The following is a 17,521-nucleotide window of genomic DNA, read 5'->3' as shown; positions in this document are numbered from 1 at the left end:
CTCTTCAATTATAGGCAGAGTCAGTGTCTTTTCCAATAAGTGCAGAGATGTCAAAGGGTCTGAGTGGGCAGGGTAAGCAGGACATCCTTAGTGGCCTTCTGCGCTCTCTAGTTTCGACCTTGGAGTAGGAAGGAACGACCAGCCCAAGTCCTTGGGCCAAGCCGCTGCCTCCAGCCAGCTGGTCAGCAACAATCAAAGGTTAAAATGCACAGACCCTCTGAGCCAACAAGTCCATCCTGGAAGAATTTTTTTGCAGATACAAACATGTATAAAGATGTTCGTTACAGCACTGTTCAGAATCGCAAGAGACTAGAAACAATGTAAACGTCCATCAACACGGGGGTAAATATATTACCATTCTTTGTCCATGAGATAGAATACAAGGCAGCTGTTAGAAAGAAGGAGGGCATTCTTTCAGTCTGATGGGGAATAAGCTCCAAGATATATTGGTAAGAAAAAAAAGGAAAAAAGGCAAGGAGCTTAGAAGAGTGTAGGGGTGCAAATGTTTATGTACAGGGTATTTACTGCCTCTCACACACGCGCCTATTTTTCAGGAGAGGATTTAAGAAACTGCTAACGCTGGTTTCCTCTGGGAAGGAGAGTTATTTTTCACTGTAAGTTCTTATGCTTTCTGAATTGTGTGTCATGGACAATCCATTCAGTGAAGTACTTAATTTTGTAAAAGAGAATGAGATGTTCTCCCTGGAGGTCACATAAAGGAGTGAAGGGGACTGTGCAAGGAGAACATTTTTCCTTGAAACGAAAGGCCTTTCCAAATTATCTGTCACTGTTCTATTTTTGATAATGCAAATATTTCTCTAAACCCCCATCTCTGAAAGAAAATCATCAGAGGACCTTCAGTTTTGAGGATGTTGATATAACATCTTAGGGCCCCCTTCTCTTTCCGGAAATACTCTGAAAGCAACATGGAATAAAAACACAAATTCCATTTTTGGCAAAACTAGGAGACAGCTAAACCCCTAAAACAAAACAACAACAAACAACAACAACAACAAAAACCCCAGGTATATAGGCTGCCCAAAGCAGCAGAGATCAAGTAGGGGGGAGGGAGGGAGGAAGCAGAGAGAGGGTGCCACAGCTGTAGATTGGAGAAAGAGCCAGCAGTGTACACTTCCCAGATGGGAGGGACACACCCTGAGGTACAAAATCTAAACCCCTTCTTTGCAGCAGTGAAACCAAGCCTGCAGCAGCTGGTGACAGAGGTTCCCTAGATCCCCCTGGCTCCAAAGAGCAAAGGAGGTGGGGCTAAATAAGAAATCCTGCAGACACGCCATATTTGTAGGAACCTGTCTATCTCTGAGGCAACGGGAGGGAAATAGTTGGGCTGGGAAAAACTCACCTCCTCCACAGGCAAGCAATCAAAACTGACCCCGCATAGGACCCAATCCAAATGTGTAAGAAAAATAAAGGGAAGGCAAAACGTAAGCAAAGTAACGGTTGGCAAAAAACACTTCCCGTCAGAATAATGTGGCCACAGAAGAGATGAAGATTATGGCCAACTATTTCCTTGGTGAAGGAAAAAACATAGTAAGTAAGTGTTTGTATAAAGCAAAACCACAAAGCAGATATACAAGAGTAGGGGGGGAAACCTCATCATAAAACTAAAAGAGGAAATGGAATGAGAACAAGGCAAAAAAAGGAAGGTGCAGAAAACACAGGAAGAAAAGTGAGCAAAATGAAAAGAAAGTAAGGAGTTAGAAAGGCTCGATCAGAAGAGGGAACAGAGGGAAGACAGGTGAAAGACAGCCAGTCTGTGCCTAACTGGAGTCCCCAAAAGAAGGAAAACTGAAATGATAGAAGCCTTGAATCTACCTGTCGAGAGGCCACGGTGCCGTGTTCCAGGAAAAATAGACGTGAACAGTCAACCCCAAGACACCTGCTAGTGAAGTAATGAGATGAAAGATATGGAAAGATCAAAATGAAATATAAATGAGGGAAAATCAGGCTTCAACTTCTCCATGGCAACATTCAACGTTGGAAGAGAATAGAACAAAGTCTGTAAAAACCTTCAAGGGAACGAAGTGACCCAGGGATTATTTTTCACTTATTCAAGTAGAAAGGTGACAGACAGACCATTCTGTACATGCGGGAACTCCAGGAGTGTTGTTCACAGGAGGCCTTAAGCCGCAGACTAGAGGGCCAACTTCAGATGACGGGAAGGTAAGACAAAAGAACTGGTGGTGAGCACTGACCCTATTTATCCAGGAGACGAGATGGAAACCACTGTGGGACTGTGGTGATGGAACCAGATGCTGACATTACAAGCCCTGGGAATAGAGTCATGGTGTCTCTAACAGCAGAAGGGAGCGGGAGAGAAGAGAGAGGGACAGTGGTGTAGGTACATGATGTCCTCACCTTCAGTAGCTGGGATCAAAAGCTATCATCTAAAGCTGATGCCAGGTAATAGAGGTTTAAAAGTACCAAATGAACTCCAAGAAGGTGTTGTAGAGAGAAAAAGGAGGTGCGCTGATTTCATCATTTTGTTCAGCTTATGGAAAGTTATAGATACTGTTCTAAAGAAATAGAATACTAGGGTATTATTTAAAGTTATACCACTAGAACAAAACACCAGGCTTCCTCATGATTGCAGAGAACACAGATCACAGAGAGAAACACTTTCCAAAGCAATTAAAACAAAGCACAAAATGATTGAACTAAGACCAGACCTCTGTCATATCAATAAATGTAAATGGACGAAACTCTCCTATTAAAATTTTTTTTTAAAGGCATTCAGTTCGGATCACAAAGCTTAAGCCAACTCTGTAGTCATGATGAGTCATGTCTAAAGAGAGTAATTCAGAAAGGTTGAAATAAAAGGGTTGGCAAAAGTTTCAAGAAAAATGTGAATTAAAAAAGCAGAGATTACCATCTTAACAGATAAAATTGAATCTGCCCCAAAAGTATTAAATATGGCAAAGGAGGATGCAATTCACTGTGAAAATTTAAGGTATGATCTATGTGTTAAATAACATGGCATCACCATTTATAAGGCCAAAGCTATAGGTGCTACAAGAAGAAATGGACTGGAACACATCAGCAGGAGGCATCGAATTCATTTCTCTGTCCATGACAGGTAAGCAAGGTACAGAAGACCTAACTAACATAATCAGTGGGGCAGGTATAATTGATCTACACCAAACTCTGAATCCTGAAAACAGAGCCACATCTTTTCAAATCCCCATTAAAAAGTCACAAAACTCACCAAAATGATCATAGATTATATCACAAAGAAAATCTCACTAAAGTCCAAAAAAGTAGAAATCATAGACATCGTTCTCTGAATATAATGCAATAAAACTAGAAATAACAAAACACTAAAGCTCCTACTATCTGTGTGGATAGGCGGAACTCAAATGAGCCTTAGGTCAAAGAAAAAAATCAAAGGCAAAATCATAAAATATCTAGAAAATAATGACGATGAAAAATAATACATATTAGAAGCTATAGGATACAGCTAAAGCAGTGCTCAGAGAATTCACCACCTTAATTTTGCTTTTTTCTCTTTTTATCAGTATAAAGATTTAAGCCTCTGACTCAAGGAATTAAAAAAAAAGTAAACAAGAGGAAGATTTTAATAAAGATTAAAGCATAAATGAATGAATTAGAAATCAGACAAGGGTAACTGCTAATAAATCCTAAAGATAGATCTTTGGGAAAGGGGATAGACTCATTAGCTAAATAACCTAATCAAGAAAAATGGGGGAAGGGGAACACAAAATATACAATATAAGGAATAAAGGTGCAATACTCACTTAAAAGAATTTAAATTATTTTGTGCAACTTCATGCAAATAAATTTGAAAACCTAGGTAAAATGGACACTTTTCTAGAGAAACATAATTTGCCAAACTCATTCAAGAAGCAGAACAATTAAAACATCAATTATTACAGAAGAAAATCTAAGAGCTACCCCCCCCCCAAATAAATGCCCTAGCCCAGCCTGTGTCATGGAGGATCAACTAATCTTCAAATAACAGATAATCCATTTCTACTTGCACTGTTACAAAGCATGGAGAAAAAAGGAAACCCTCCATTGTCTTTATGATGCAAGTGTAACACCGATTGCAAAACCCAACAAAAATTCGTCCAAAGAAAGAAAACTAAAGACTAATCTCACCAATGAAATTGAGGCAAAACTCCTAAATAAAATAGCAAATCCAATCCTGCAGTATATTAGAATGAAATATTCATCATGACCAAGTGGGATTCAACCAGGAATGCAAGGATGGTTCAACATTAAGAAATTTATATCATTATTCATATTAAGAGGTCAAAGGAAAAAACCATATGGTCACAGACACTAAAAAGTCATTTGGTAAAGTTCAACTTCCATTCTTGATATTTAAAGTCATTAATAAAACCAGAATAGATGGGCACTTATTTAACAGTTTGATTTCTGTTTAATTTCAGTTTAATTTTAAAACATCTGCCCTCTAAACCAGCATTTTGTGCCGTGGAGAAATCCTAGAAGCTTCACATTAAAGTCAGGGACAAAAGCAAGAATGTCTATTATCACCACTATTATTTTTCATTGTTTCAGGGATAGTAGCCAACACTATTAAATAAGACAAAGAAATTAAAGTTTAAAACTTCCAAAGTAGGAAGTAAAATTATTTGCAAATGATATGATAATATAATTGGAAAACCTAAGAGACTAAATTGAAAAACCATTACAAACAATAAAAGATTTCAGTAAGGTGGCAGGAGTTAATAGCCTTTATATAAACAACCTGCATTTATGGAAGAAAAGACTAGCCAGAAAAGGTTAACTATCCAGAAGTAAACTTTAAAAAGGTGCCAGATCTAAATGAAGCAAATATTAACACCTTCCAGAGGTAGACAAAAGAAAGTCTGAACAAAGAGAAAGTTTACATATCAGGTGCTCAGAGGGAAAGACATCATCATAAAAAAAATCATTTCTTCCTAAATTTTAAGTTTCATGCAATCTCAGTAAAAACAGAAACAGCATTTTTGTTCTTACCCAGATAAGTTGATTCTATAGTTCAGACAGAAAAACAGAACAGCCAAGGAAATTCTGCGTGGGAGAATGACGAATAACAAGGAACAAGGACCATCAAAGATTAAGATGTGTTATACACATGCTACAACATGGAGGGACCTTGAAAACATGATGCTAAGTGAAAGAAGCCAGTCACAAAGGCCATGTACTGAAGGATTCCCTTCTTATGAAAGTCCAGAATACAGGAATCCATAGGGAAGGAAGCGGGGGAGTGGTGGTTATCGGAGCGACTGCTAATGGGTAAGGGGTCTCTTCTTGAGGTAATAAAAATGCTCTAAAATTGTGGTGATGGTTGCAAAATTCTGTAAATATACTAAAAACCATGGAATTGTATACTTGAAATGGGTGGACTGTGCAGGATGTGAGTTATATCTCAATAAAACTGCTAAAAACTTTTTAAATGTATTATAACTCTACAATTAAAACAGTATTGCAAGGGCCAGCCCAGTGGCACAGCGGTTAAGTTTGCATGTTCCGCTTCTCAGTGGCCCAGGGTTCTCCGGTTCAGATCCCAAGAGCAGACATGGCACCGCTTGGCACACCATGCTGTGGTAGGCGTCCCACATATAAAGTAGAGGAAGATGGGCACCGATGTTAGCTCAGGGCTAATCTTCCTCAAGGAAAAAAAAACAAACAGTATTGCACTGATACTTGAATACACTTGGATCATACCCCACATTTCATACCAGATAAATCACAGAACAATCAGAGAGCATATATTTTAAAAACTAAACCATAAAAGAACTAGAAGAAACCTTAGGGGAGCTTTTTCATTTGTTTGTTTGTTTTTTAAATAATCTCGGTATGACGAAGGGCATTCTAAGTATGATATAAAATCCAAAGGCCATCAAAGGAAATACTGACAAATTTCACAAAGAAAATTACTCCGTGGCAGAATCAAAGGCAAAAGACAAATTGGGGAAAACATCTGGAATTCATAAGACAGACAGAGGTCTACTTCCATCATATACAAAGAGCTCCTACAAATCAATGAGGACAAGAACAACCCAACTGGAAAAACAGACCAAGGAGATGACTAGATAAGTCAGTCAGACCACATCTATCAAAATTACCAATGAACATAGTTTTGACCTAGTATTTCCATTTCTAGAAATTTATCTTATAGTTTTAGTCACACCTTTGGGACACATACACAGTTGTTTCTTGCTGCATTGCTTGTAATGCCCGGGCCAGGTATGGTTCTGCTTAGAGCTGGTCAAATAAATTATGGATCATCCCTGCTACGGAAAACTATATGGCAAAAGAATGAGGACGCTCTTTAGATGCTGACATCCAGGATGTATGACTAAGTGAAAAGTGAGGTGCAGGACAGTGTGTGCACACATATTTGCTGGGATGTGCATAAAACACCTGGAAGGACACACAGGAAGCTGACAACATGGCTGCCTCTGATAGGAGACCAGGCTGGGCAACTTGTCCCGTGGGGAGAGGGAGAGGGAGTCTCTTGTCGGTATGTCCCTCTATTCCTTCTGAATACTGGATCACATGAATGTATTACCAGGTCTAAAGCTAAATACGTATGGAAAAAGGAGAAAAGCAACAGTTAAGCAGAATGATAAATGGCAAGTGATCCTGTGCTATAGGACAGAGGCGATAGGGAGGGGTGGGGACTGTGGTGAACTGGAGATGGATATCTCCTTTAAAGACGCAATAGTTCTAACCAACAGCTGCAGTACGAGAACACGTGCCTATGCTACCAGATCCTCTGATTTTTTTTCAAGAGACACTAGAAATCCAGAGTTTTATACAAATCTCCGTGTTTTTAAATGTTTCCAAGTACTTCAGTTTTTTTTTTTTTTTTTTTGAGGAAGATTAGCCCTGAGCTAACATCTACCGCCAATCCTCCTCTTTTTGCTGAGGAAGACTGGTCCTGAGCTAACATCTGTGCCCATCTTCCTCTACTTTATATGTGTGATGCCTACCACAGCATGGCTTTTGCCATGCGGTGCTGCACATTTCCTCACCCGGGATCCAAACCGGTGAACCCCGGGCCACCGAAGTGGAACGTGTGCACTTAACTGCTACACCACTGGGCCGGCCTCACTTCAGATTTTTTTAACACCCCATGGTAACTAAAAATAATCAGAGGATTTGGGATCCCTGTACTAGATGGTCAAAGAGGACAGATGCTTGGAGGTCACCAAGTCCACCTCCCTAATTTGACACATTGAAAAAGCAAGGTCCAGAGAGGGAAAGGACATGCCTGAGATCACACAGCACATCAGGACTGGAGCTGGGATCCCACTGAGGACCATTTGCTTCCGTGTTTCCCTGCTCTCTGCTAACGCGGGAAAATGGTGGTGAGCGAGACAGATATGGCGCATAGTGGGGACCCTGGTGCTGGGAGTGGCCAGAGAAGGCTGCTGGGAAGAAGCCCAGGCCCAGTGGGAGTCGGCCAGACAAAGGGAGTGGGTGCCAGAGTCGGGGAGAGATGCCAGGGAGGCAGCACAGCACAGGCAATGGCCTAGAAGGACACGGAGAGTTCAAGACAGGGTTGTGGTGGGTGGACATGCTGGAGGATGGATGGCATTCGCTGCCTGGGAACTGCCCTGCAAAGGCCCGAGGTGGGAAAAGTGTGGTGTGTCCAGGAACAGAGAAAAGGCCCCGTGGATGCAGAGTGGACAGAGTGGGGGCGGGGCCTGGGGAAGTGCGGAAGGTGTCACGCAGGGCGAGGGTGCCCACTCACACTTGCGCAGCTCCAGGCTCTTGCTCGGGCAGACCAGGTGTTGGCCCGGCGGGTTCTGGGTCCGCTGCAGACAGGCCAGCATGGCTGAGCTGGGGGTCCGCGGTGGGGCACGCTCTGCGGCAGGGTCCCTGCGAGGGAAATGAGGTGCTGGTCACACGGGGCTGTTCCAGGCCCGCCTCCCGCTTCCCAGCTGCGAGTCGCCGCCAGCAGCTTCCCTCCCCACTACCCCGCCAAACACCGGGGACATTCAGAGCCCACACCCTTCTCCCCTACTTGACAGAGAGGAGGTTAAGGCCCAGAGACATCAAGAGGCTCATCCGTGGCCTCACCGGAAAGAAAAGAATCGGGGTCTCTCGAGTGGTGGCCTTCCCCTATGACAGGGCCAGAACTGTGCAGTCAGACGTGCCTTGGCCCTGCTCAGTGTGCGGGTCACCTCCTTCTGGGAGCTTCCCTGACGTCCCCAGCCTGCTCAGATCCTCACCCGCCCGTGTTCCCTCAGCAGGCTGTCCTTCCAGTGGCGGTGGCCTCCAGCTCTCCCATGACCCTCTGTGAATAGCTCTGCAGCCCCCCTTCCGCTTCGAGCTCATCCAGGGCAAAGACCTCATCTGGTCACCTCTGGAAACGACGCAGAGGCTGCCTGGAACTGCCAGGAGGGAAATGGGTGTTCCAGTTTATTTTAGTGCTGGTCTGACCCTGGCCTGGGGCATTGTCACAGCACCCTTGGAGGAGAGATGTCCAGGATGGCACCCTGGAAGAATGACGGCTGCTCTGCCTCTGACCCATGCTGAGCCTGATCCTGGCATCTCAGACTGAGCCCTGAGTCCAAGCCCCAAGGGCCACCGGGCTCCCTGAACGAGCTCCCTACCCCAAACAGAAAGGGCAGGGCCCCCCAGGGCAGCCCTGCCCTCCCAGGCTGGGCAGAGTTCTCCCACAGTGGCAGCTCAGGTGTGGCTCCTGACAGGTCCTTATTTGCTCACTCAGTCAGAGCCCAGGGTTTATGTGGCCATGTGCATTTTCATCTTCAGAAAACACGCTTTCCCAGGACGCAGAGCCCCTGTGGGCCGGATGACACAGGCCAGCCCTGGAGGACCCTGGGGAGAGGGAGCCATTCCCTGCCAGGCCCCTCCCTTCCTCTTCCCGGTAAGGAGAGGGCGGCCCAGGTGGGAGTTCAACTCTGGACACCCTCGATGTCCACCCAGCCCGGGCGCGCCATCCCCACCCCCTCCTGATCCCACCCCACCCCCAGTCCGGGGCCTGAGCAGCCAGGCGGGGCCAACTCCATCCTCCTGCTGGTTTAGAGACAGAAGGAGCAGACAGAGGAGGGGGCTGTGTTTAAGGGGAAGAAAGGGAAGTTATTTAATACTAAACAGGTGTCTGGAGCCCTAAATTCTGCCGCTTCCCTCTAATAATGAAGTATTCATGAGGAAAAGCCTTTTTTCACTACTTTCTTAAGATACTAATTTCACAACAAGCTCCTTGTTACGGCGCAATTATTCCAATCTTGTCTTTCCCGAGCCGGCTGCAGCCTCCGTCTGTCCTGGCCTCTCGGTAAATGAGAGACAATCGCGTAACCACCTTTCATTATGCCCTATTTTACTCTCAGCAAAGGTACCCTGAAAGAAATGATTTACTCTGAAAGGGACTTTTATTCAGTTTCAAAACCAATTTTCTCCTATTACCGTCTCAAAAGAATAAGAGAGTAGGGGCTGGGTGGGGTGGGGGGGCCTACCCCTCCCCCCCCAATCGCCAGCCTTAACCAGCCATGCAATAAAAGCTGCAGTATCCACTTCCTGGCATTGATTTCTGGTAATTTTAAAATATGCCATTACAATCAGGCAGAAATTATACAGTTTAAAAAGGGAATGAAGTGGGTCTTATTGCAGAGATGGAAGCCCGTGACTGCGGAACAAGGCGCTGTTCCCCGGGGACAGGGACGCGAGCAGGCGGCCAGAGCAGGGCTTGCTGGCACTCTTTAGGACACACCCGCACACCCGGGCATGCTCTGCCCCGCTCGGACACCTGGTCCACACACGCGCGTCCACGCTCACCCCGTACGTCTTGCTGCAGGTGGGCACACCGCAGTCACAACTTTGTCCACACCGTGTTACACACCCTTCCATGCCCTCTGGACCCCTCTCGGCCACACGAAGGCAGTGCACGGGCATGCACAGTTGTGTGCACACCTGCAAGGTCAGAGGGCTGCAGCCACCCTGGCAGCCGGGCCTCTCCCCCAGCCAGCCCAGGGCAGCGTCCACCTCCCACGGTTCTGACGCAGGGGTTGAGGGGAGAGGGGTGAGCTGGGGAAGGCCAGCCAGCTGCAGGGCCCAAGCGTCTCCCTCCACATGGGGAAACCCAAGCCAGATGGAAGCAGCACCCTGCTCAGGGCCACTCAGCAGGCAGGGGCGGGGTGAGCCTGCCCCTCACCACTGGGCGACACTGCTGCCCACAAGCCGGGACAGCACTGGGCCAGGAAGGAGGCAGGCCAGCGAAGTCATTCACCGAGGAGACCTGGGCTGGAAGCCTGGAACCTCCCTAGGCCCAGTGCCCGTCACGTGACCCCAGAGGAACTACTGGCCCTCTCTGGCCTTGTAAAAGCAGCTCCATGTTCAGGCTGGACTCAGGCCTTGGGAGGTCCTCCCCACCTGTGGTCTTTCACCTGTGCCGGGGCCCAGAAGCCCAGGCTCTCTCCAGGCCCCCATGACCCCCAGGGCCCATACATCCTAGCATGCTTTGCAGCTGAGGAGGGCAGGCTGGGAGCTGCAGAGGTTATTGGGTGAGGGGTGGGCTGCCTATTCTGGGGCCTCCCTGGACCCCGTCTACTGCCCGCCCAGCCAGGCTCTGGTTTTCAGAGTGCTTTGACGGCGGACACGCAGGCAGTTCTGGGAGCCAAGAGAGGTCCCCTGCCCCAGCTCCAGAGGCCACAGAGGACTCCCTGGAGGAGAGAGTGTCCCTGTGAAGGCCTCAACTCAGCTTTTCCGGTGAAGCTGGCTGGATGGTTTCATCCCTCGTTTCTGGAGGACCAGCAGGCAGGGTCCTGCAGCCTGACAGACTATCTTCACTGGAGACGAGGGATCTCTCTCTCTGCACCCCTAATCCCCCCAACTCACTGCCTATCCTCCCAGGAACCCTGTGCCCTGCCGCTGGGACAGGTGGGGGTCCGGGGTGGGGTCGGGGCAGGAGCCAGCCCAGCATGAGTATGAATGGACCACCACCTCCGGTTTCTGTGTCATCCCGTTATCCACAAACACGACCAAGTGAGACCCTCTCCTTGGCCTAAAAACTCTCCGGCCTCAGAACAGAGCCCAACACTCTTTGCCTGGCCCTCACGGCCCCTTTGACCTGCCCCTCTCATCTCCCCTGGCCCTCCCTCCAGCCTGGCTGCCTCACACCTCCAAACCTTTACCTGTGCTGGGCCCTGAGCCATTTTAACTCCCACTCTGGCTCAGCTGTCCCCTCCTCCGGGCATCCCCTGTCACAGCCCTCATCACACAGACTTGTAATTGCCAATTTTCATGTCTGTCTCTCTCCAGTGGACTGTGAGTTTCTCAGGGGCAAAGACCATGTCTTATTTGTCTTTCTCTCCCCAGTGCCTGGCAAAGAGTAATCGTTTAATAAATAGGTGTTGAATGAATGGCTGAATTGGTTATTGTTAGATGAAGTGACTGAGGCCCAGAGAAGCCAAGCGTCCTGCCCAAGGTCACACAGCAAGCTGGAGACAGCACTGAAGCAGGTGCCTAAAACAGTCATGATCTTCCCATGACCCCACCCTGCCTCGTCTCTGCTTGGCATCATCCCGTCTGTAGAAAGCCAGCCCCTCATTATTTCCCTGGCCAGGGACCGTCCTGAGAGCCCTGCTCATTCTGAAACTCTATCTGCAAATCAGGCTGTTTATAAGCCCAAGGTCTTTTGTGACTTTAATAATAAAAAAAAAAGGGGGGCGGAGGGGGAAATGTCGCAAGCCTCAATGATTAGAATGCTTTGGCACCGTCCCTGACATGGGGGCTGATAAGACGCGTTATCTCGGAGGCACCCCTAGGAAAGGTCCCTTCACAGATACCGCCCCCAGCTGTCGATATGCCCTTTCATAGCTGAGGATTTAGATAAAGGAAATGTGACAGGGGAGGGGAAAAAAGGGAAGGAACTTTTCAAGTCCGAGGAAGAATTGAGTCTGTGCTGCTCGTCTTGGCAGAACAATGCGTGGGAGCAGGATGTCTAAAGGCTGTCTTTATTTTTATTAAAAGAATGGGGAATTGGGGCCTTTGGCCCTGCCTGCCTTTTGTCATCTCTCCCTGCCTATCTGGCTGTAGGGGGCATTGGGGAGCCCCCCCTAGGCCAGTGGGAGGGGGGAGCTCAGAAATAGCAATGCACACCTCAGCGCTAATAATAGCATGTGCATTTACTGATCACTCCCTCTGTGCCACACCCCACGTGCGCCCTGTCCATTATGCCCACTGCAGCCTCCTAGCAGCCTCTGCGGTAGGTTCTGCTTTTAGCCCCATTTCACAGGTTGGGAAATGGCCACAGAGAGGGGAAGTAATCTGCACAAGGTCACACAGCTTTTAGGTGGCAGAGCCCGAGAGTGTCAACCCCAGCCAGGGCCCCCACCCCTAGCTCCATCGTGGCGGGGGCCATCAGCCCAGCTACCCATCGGCTGGGCAGGAGGAGCAGAAGTGAAGGCCTGCTTCTCTCCAGTGCCCAAGTCTACTTTGATTCTATTCTGGGAGGGGCTGGGATCACAGAGAGGGAGGGGAGAGGAGGGGAAGGAGGAGGAGGGGCTCCCAGGAGGCCACTTATTCATCCCATAAACATTCACAGAGGACAACGCATGAAGCCTGCGTCGGGCGGAACAATCCTGAGATGAATAATGCCCGGGCCCTGGCTCTTCCAGGGACCTGCTTTGAGAGGGCCGTCATCCACCCCCCATTCATTCATTCACTCACTCAGGCCTTCATTCAGGCAGGCAGGCAGCAAACACTGCCTGAGCATCCTTTGGGGGCCAGCCCCGGACCACGTGCTGGAGTCCGGAAACCAGTAAGAACGTCCTGCCCAAAGGGAGCATCTGAGACCGTCTGCCCACTCCCAAATCCAGCCCCTTAAAAAGGGACTTTCCCAGCTTCTCCCTCCAGGCTCCAATATCTCCCTGAAGCGGCAGGTGGGCGGAACTTTCCTGCGAGTATCCTGTAGGTCAGCAGCCTGCCCCCTGTCAGGGCAGAATGTGAGGACATACCTGGGCTCCACAGCAGGGCGACGCTGTGACCCCGTGAAGGCCATGAGCTGTGCCACTTCCAGCCCCTGTCCTTCCCTCCCCCCTGGAGCGGCAGCTCTGGCCTCTGCGGCTCCAGTCAAGGCCGAAGACTGGCTCTGGTTTGGACGGGAAGGTCACGCCGGGCCCTTCCTGGCATCCAATGGGACTAGGAGTTCAGAGGGGAGGGCTGGTCCTGGCGGCCTCAGGGTGGCACCTTCCAGGCAGGGCCAAGCACCAGGTTCTGAGTGGCTGAGTGACCTTGAGAAAGTCACAGCCCCTCTCTGAGTCTCAGTTTCCCTCTGTGAATCCATGGGGAGTGGCCCACCGATCGCAGGAGGGCCTTCCCGCTTGGACATGAGGGGATGTTTTGATTTGGTCTCCTCTACCCTGTCCTGGCCATAGAGCCTGCCCCCCAAATGCAGGGAAGAATTTGAAGTGGTGGCGGGAGGCTCAGGGCCTGGGGTGGGGAGTGAGCACTGGACTGGGAACCTGGGAGAGCTGGAGTCAGATCCCAGCTGTGTGGCCCTGAGTGGACCACTTCTCTGTATTGGTCCCCACCACCTTGAGCTGGGCTACCAGGAAGCCTCAGAAAGCTCAGTCCCCCCTAAACAGCGAGGGGCAGGATTTGCCCGCCCTTGGCAGGACAGAAGGGTGCAGGACAGAAGGGTGCAGGACAGAAGGGTGGAAGGATCCTTGCCCAGGAGTGCCACGGGGAATCCGGGTGCACAGCCATCCCCCACAGCAGAAGGATACACTATCTCTCTCTATGCCACTCCTGTCTTTATCCCTGTCCCTTACTCCGTTCACCCCCCTGTCCTGGTGTCTCCTTTCTCCTTTCCTGCTGTCTCCTTTCTCACTCTCTTCCTGACCCCACTCTCCCCTACCCACCCCCCATGCTCTCTTCAAGGCAGCCAGAATAGAAGCCCACCCCCATCCTCCTCCAGCTGCTCCCTCCCCCATCCCTGTTCTGAGCCCGAGGCCTTCCAGGGGACCCTGTTAATAATTAAATGTTAATCTAAAAAGCAATTTGAGCTGCGGCTAGGCAGATCTGGTTAGAGATTACATTAGCATGGAGGAGGCGAGGGTAATTTTCTTTAACCCCTCTCCTGATCTCTCAAGCCTGGGAATCTTCCAGTCACACTGGCACTGCTGATTAAACTGGCACAGGGCTTGGTTGTGGATAAGGGGCCTGTGAAAAGTGATTATTTCCCACAGCATTTGGGCCTCAGCACCAGAAGGGGATTTTCACTTTCTTTTTTTAAGGGCGGGGGAGGCACTGCCCCCTCCAACAGGAGGCCTCATCTACTGCCAGGATTAGCGCTGCAGCCCTCTCCACTTGGAGGCCAGAGGTCTCTCTGAAATGCAGATCTGGCCACAGAGCATACCTGACTGCCTCTGTTCCCAGGACAGAGAGGCACCCCTCCATTCAGTCCTCGCACGCTGTTCCTAGCACCTTCCCTGGGCCCAACCCTGGGTGGGGCACCAGAGACAGATTCTGGTAGTTCTGGGCTGCAGGGGAGACCAAAAAGTGAACCGACAATCACGAATTATGGCTGGCAGGAGGCAGGGTCCCGAGGCGGGCATCCCTCAGGACGTGCCTCTCACCACCACACGGAGGGCCTTTACCAGTGCACTCCCTTCTGCTTGTATGCCCTTCCCACATCTCTCCCCCTTGAAATTCTACTCGGCTTTCAACCGAAGCCCAGGTTCCTCAAGGGCTCCTCAGAGACATACAAGGTGCTTCATAAATGTTTGATGACTAATTGGATGAATGGAGATCCCCATGTGGCTCTCCGTGACCTCTCCTTCCATGGTTCACCATGCTATGACCAGTGCCTGTGCATAGTAGGCCCTCAGGAAGCTGTCTCCTGAAGGAAGGATGGGCGAGAGGCTGGCCCAGGGAGTCGGGGCAAGGCGGGACTCAGGGAGCGTCCAACTGGGATACAGGGCTGCCGACCGGGGGTGGGCGGCCGTCCCGGGGCCCTTCAGCACCACGGCCAGCTCCCAGCACAGGCGCCCTGGCGAAAGGGGCGGGGCCGAGCCCCAACGTAGTGACGTCAGTCGCCATGGGAACCAACCTTGACGTTACCGCCCTGGACAAATTAAGCACCTACTGTGTGACAGGTCCTGCGCTAGATGCTGAGGCAGTGACAGACCCTGAGGGGGGTGGGCGTGTCAGAAGGGCAATTACAAGGCAGGGTGACAAGTGGTAGCCTAGCCTGGAGGTATCAAGACGAAAGGGCAGCCCTGCTGCCTTTTAAGGAGGGTGACAGTATTATATCCTGGGCTTTGGAGCCAGATGCCTTAGCTTTGTCCCTTAACTCTGTGGCCTTGGGCAAATCCCACCATCTCTCTGAGTCTCAGTTTCCTCGTCTGAAAAAGGGCTTAATTCCTTACCACAAATTAGTACAAATAAAGCAGTAGGGCCATAGTGGTAACTCCTAAGGGGTAGGCGTTATTAGTAGTGTTTACGATGATTATCAACAGGTGGGTAGGAAATAGCCAAGCAAAGGCAGCAGGGGGAGGGGGCGCCCAGCAGAGGACCGCACAGGCAAGCGTGTGGAGAGAACTGGAAAGAAACTGGTGAGTGTGGAGAACTTGAAGCAGCTCCAAGTTGCTGGAAAGGAACCCTCTTGGTGAGTAATCGAGAGCACCCCATCTGTGCGAGGCCAGGCAGGGTCACCAGGACATAGGGGACAGGGGAGGGACCCCCAACCTCAAGGCGGGAAGATCCGCTTCCTGTGGACCAGTGATGGTTCGGGGAAGGGAGAGGCTAAGAAAAGGTGCTGGGTGGATGGCTGGCTCATATGAAGGCTGGAAAGAGCCCCCTTCAGTGATGGGGTGAGGGGGCATCGTTACCACTGGCAACAGACCTGGCCGGCCCTCTCTCAGAGCCAAGACCCGCCAGCGGCAGTACTTAGGGGCTGAGACATGGCATCCAGCACATGGTCGCTACTACATGAAGCAGCCCTTGCCCAGACCTCCTCAGGGGCCCTCTCCCTCCTCCAGAAGCTTCTCAGCCCTTGAGCTTCCACGACACAGCTGGGGGTGGGCTGGCCTTGCCTCCCAGACCATGCCCCACTGGCATTTGCCTACTTGTTGCCAGCCCTGCGCCTCTGCCCGCTCACCCACCGTGCTGACGAATACTCCCTCGGTTCTCTCGGGGCCCAGTTGTTGCAGATGTATGGAGGGGTTTGCTGGGTGGAGGTGATAAACTGTGCAGTGAAATGACCCCGAGGCAGATGACCAAAGAGGAGAGGAGAGCGGTGAGCCCTGGGCCATGCAAGGAGCAGCCAACCGGAGAGAAAGGCCCCAGGGCATCCCTCTGTTGGTTTAGCGAGGATCTATGAAGCATCTGCCCTGTGCCTGACCTTGGAGTAGAAAGAGACTGGAGATGGGTCTGCGAGGCCCCAGGCTCGGGCCGCTGCACTGCTGTGCACCCCTGGGCAAGCCACGCACTCTCTGGACCCAGCCTCCTTGCACAGGGCTGTTGAGAGGGTTACAGTTAGGCGGGGGGGTGGGGGGGGTGGGTTCTCATTCTCATGCAAATGAGTGTCCGGAAGCCCTAGTTGGGGGAGCAAAGCCCTCAAATCTCAGACCCCTTACCCTGCTCCCACCTTCTGAAGCACTCTTGCCTGAGAGCCAGATCCCAAGGTGGGAAGTTTGAGGCGGGGCCCGACTGTACCAGTCATTCGAAAGCTTCCCTCTCCTAGTTCCAGCCTTGGCTGTTTAATGACAAGTGTCATCAACACCTTCCAGCAATGGTGGGGGGGGGGGGTGAAGCCAGGAATCAATACCGAAGACATCAGTGCGATGATGCTGTAATGGGGGCTGGGAGGGCTCAGTAGAAAGGCCTCAACCTAGTATTTTTGGAGGAGGTCAGAGAACCTTCCTGCCGGAGCAAAGAGCAAAAGGACAGTGGGCGTTATCAGAGGACTCTGGGATAGCCGGTCTGGAGGAGGGAACACTGCGTCAAACGTAAGACCCAGTGTGGAGCTAGGAGGGGCTGGGTGCTCCCAGCCATCCTCTCGCCTCCACTCCCCGCCCCCTCTCCCCAGTTCCTGCACCCACATTTCAGGGTTAACTCAGCAGCAGAGCAGGAGAAAATCTAATAATCAGAGCAATAATAGGAGCTAGTTTTTATTTTTAGTGTTCCCTTTGGGCTTAGCACTTTACAGACATCACCTCATTTAACCCACCCCACGCTCAGGAGAAAGAGACGATTACTATGGTCAGTGCACCCATGAGAAAACCGAGGCTGAGGGGGAAGGGGCTGTCCAGGGCCACAGGCCGGCTGGTGGAGGGGAGCCCAGCAGAAGAGGGGGACCTGGGCCAGTGAGCTTGAGGATTGGATCCCAGGGGGAGAGGAGGAAGGGAAGAAGACTGAGCCCCAGGCAGGAACAGCCAGGAGAGCTTAGGAGGCAGAAGCTGGGCGGGGAGGGTGCAGGGAAAGACAGGGGGGGATAAAGTGGCTGGTAAAGGCTGGTCTTGACTTGCAGCCTGAAGCCAAGGCTAACAGGTGCTTCTGG

General features: G+C 50.4%; 1 protein-coding gene across 2 annotated transcripts in view; it reads right to left on the bottom strand.

The window, feature by feature from the left end:
- Positions 1–17,521, bottom strand: part of FAM222A (family with sequence similarity 222 member A) — a 54,794-nt gene that overhangs the window by 17,209 nt on the left and 20,064 nt on the right. Inside the window, exons 1-2 of one of the 2 annotated variants that reach the window (XM_044775708.2) lie at positions 12,975–13,058; positions 7,748–7,875 (exon numbers count right to left, since the gene is read on the bottom strand). In XM_044775708.2, the coding sequence (XP_044631643.1) occupies positions 7,748–7,875; positions 12,975–13,018 (172 nt within the window). In that variant the 5' untranslated portion in view covers positions 13,019–13,058. Of the gene's footprint in view, positions 1–7,747; positions 7,876–12,974; positions 13,059–17,521 lie in introns of those variants that run through there. The other variant, XM_014867809.3, reaches the window with a different exon arrangement.

This window comes from Equus asinus, chromosome 8 (assembly GCF_041296235.1).
Source record: "Equus asinus isolate D_3611 breed Donkey chromosome 8, EquAss-T2T_v2, whole genome shotgun sequence".
In the NCBI taxonomy this organism is placed as follows: Eukaryota; Metazoa; Chordata; class Mammalia; order Perissodactyla; family Equidae; genus Equus; species Equus asinus.
The sequence above is the reverse complement of the archived record's forward strand: the minus strand, read 5'-3'. Positions and strand labels throughout refer to the sequence as shown.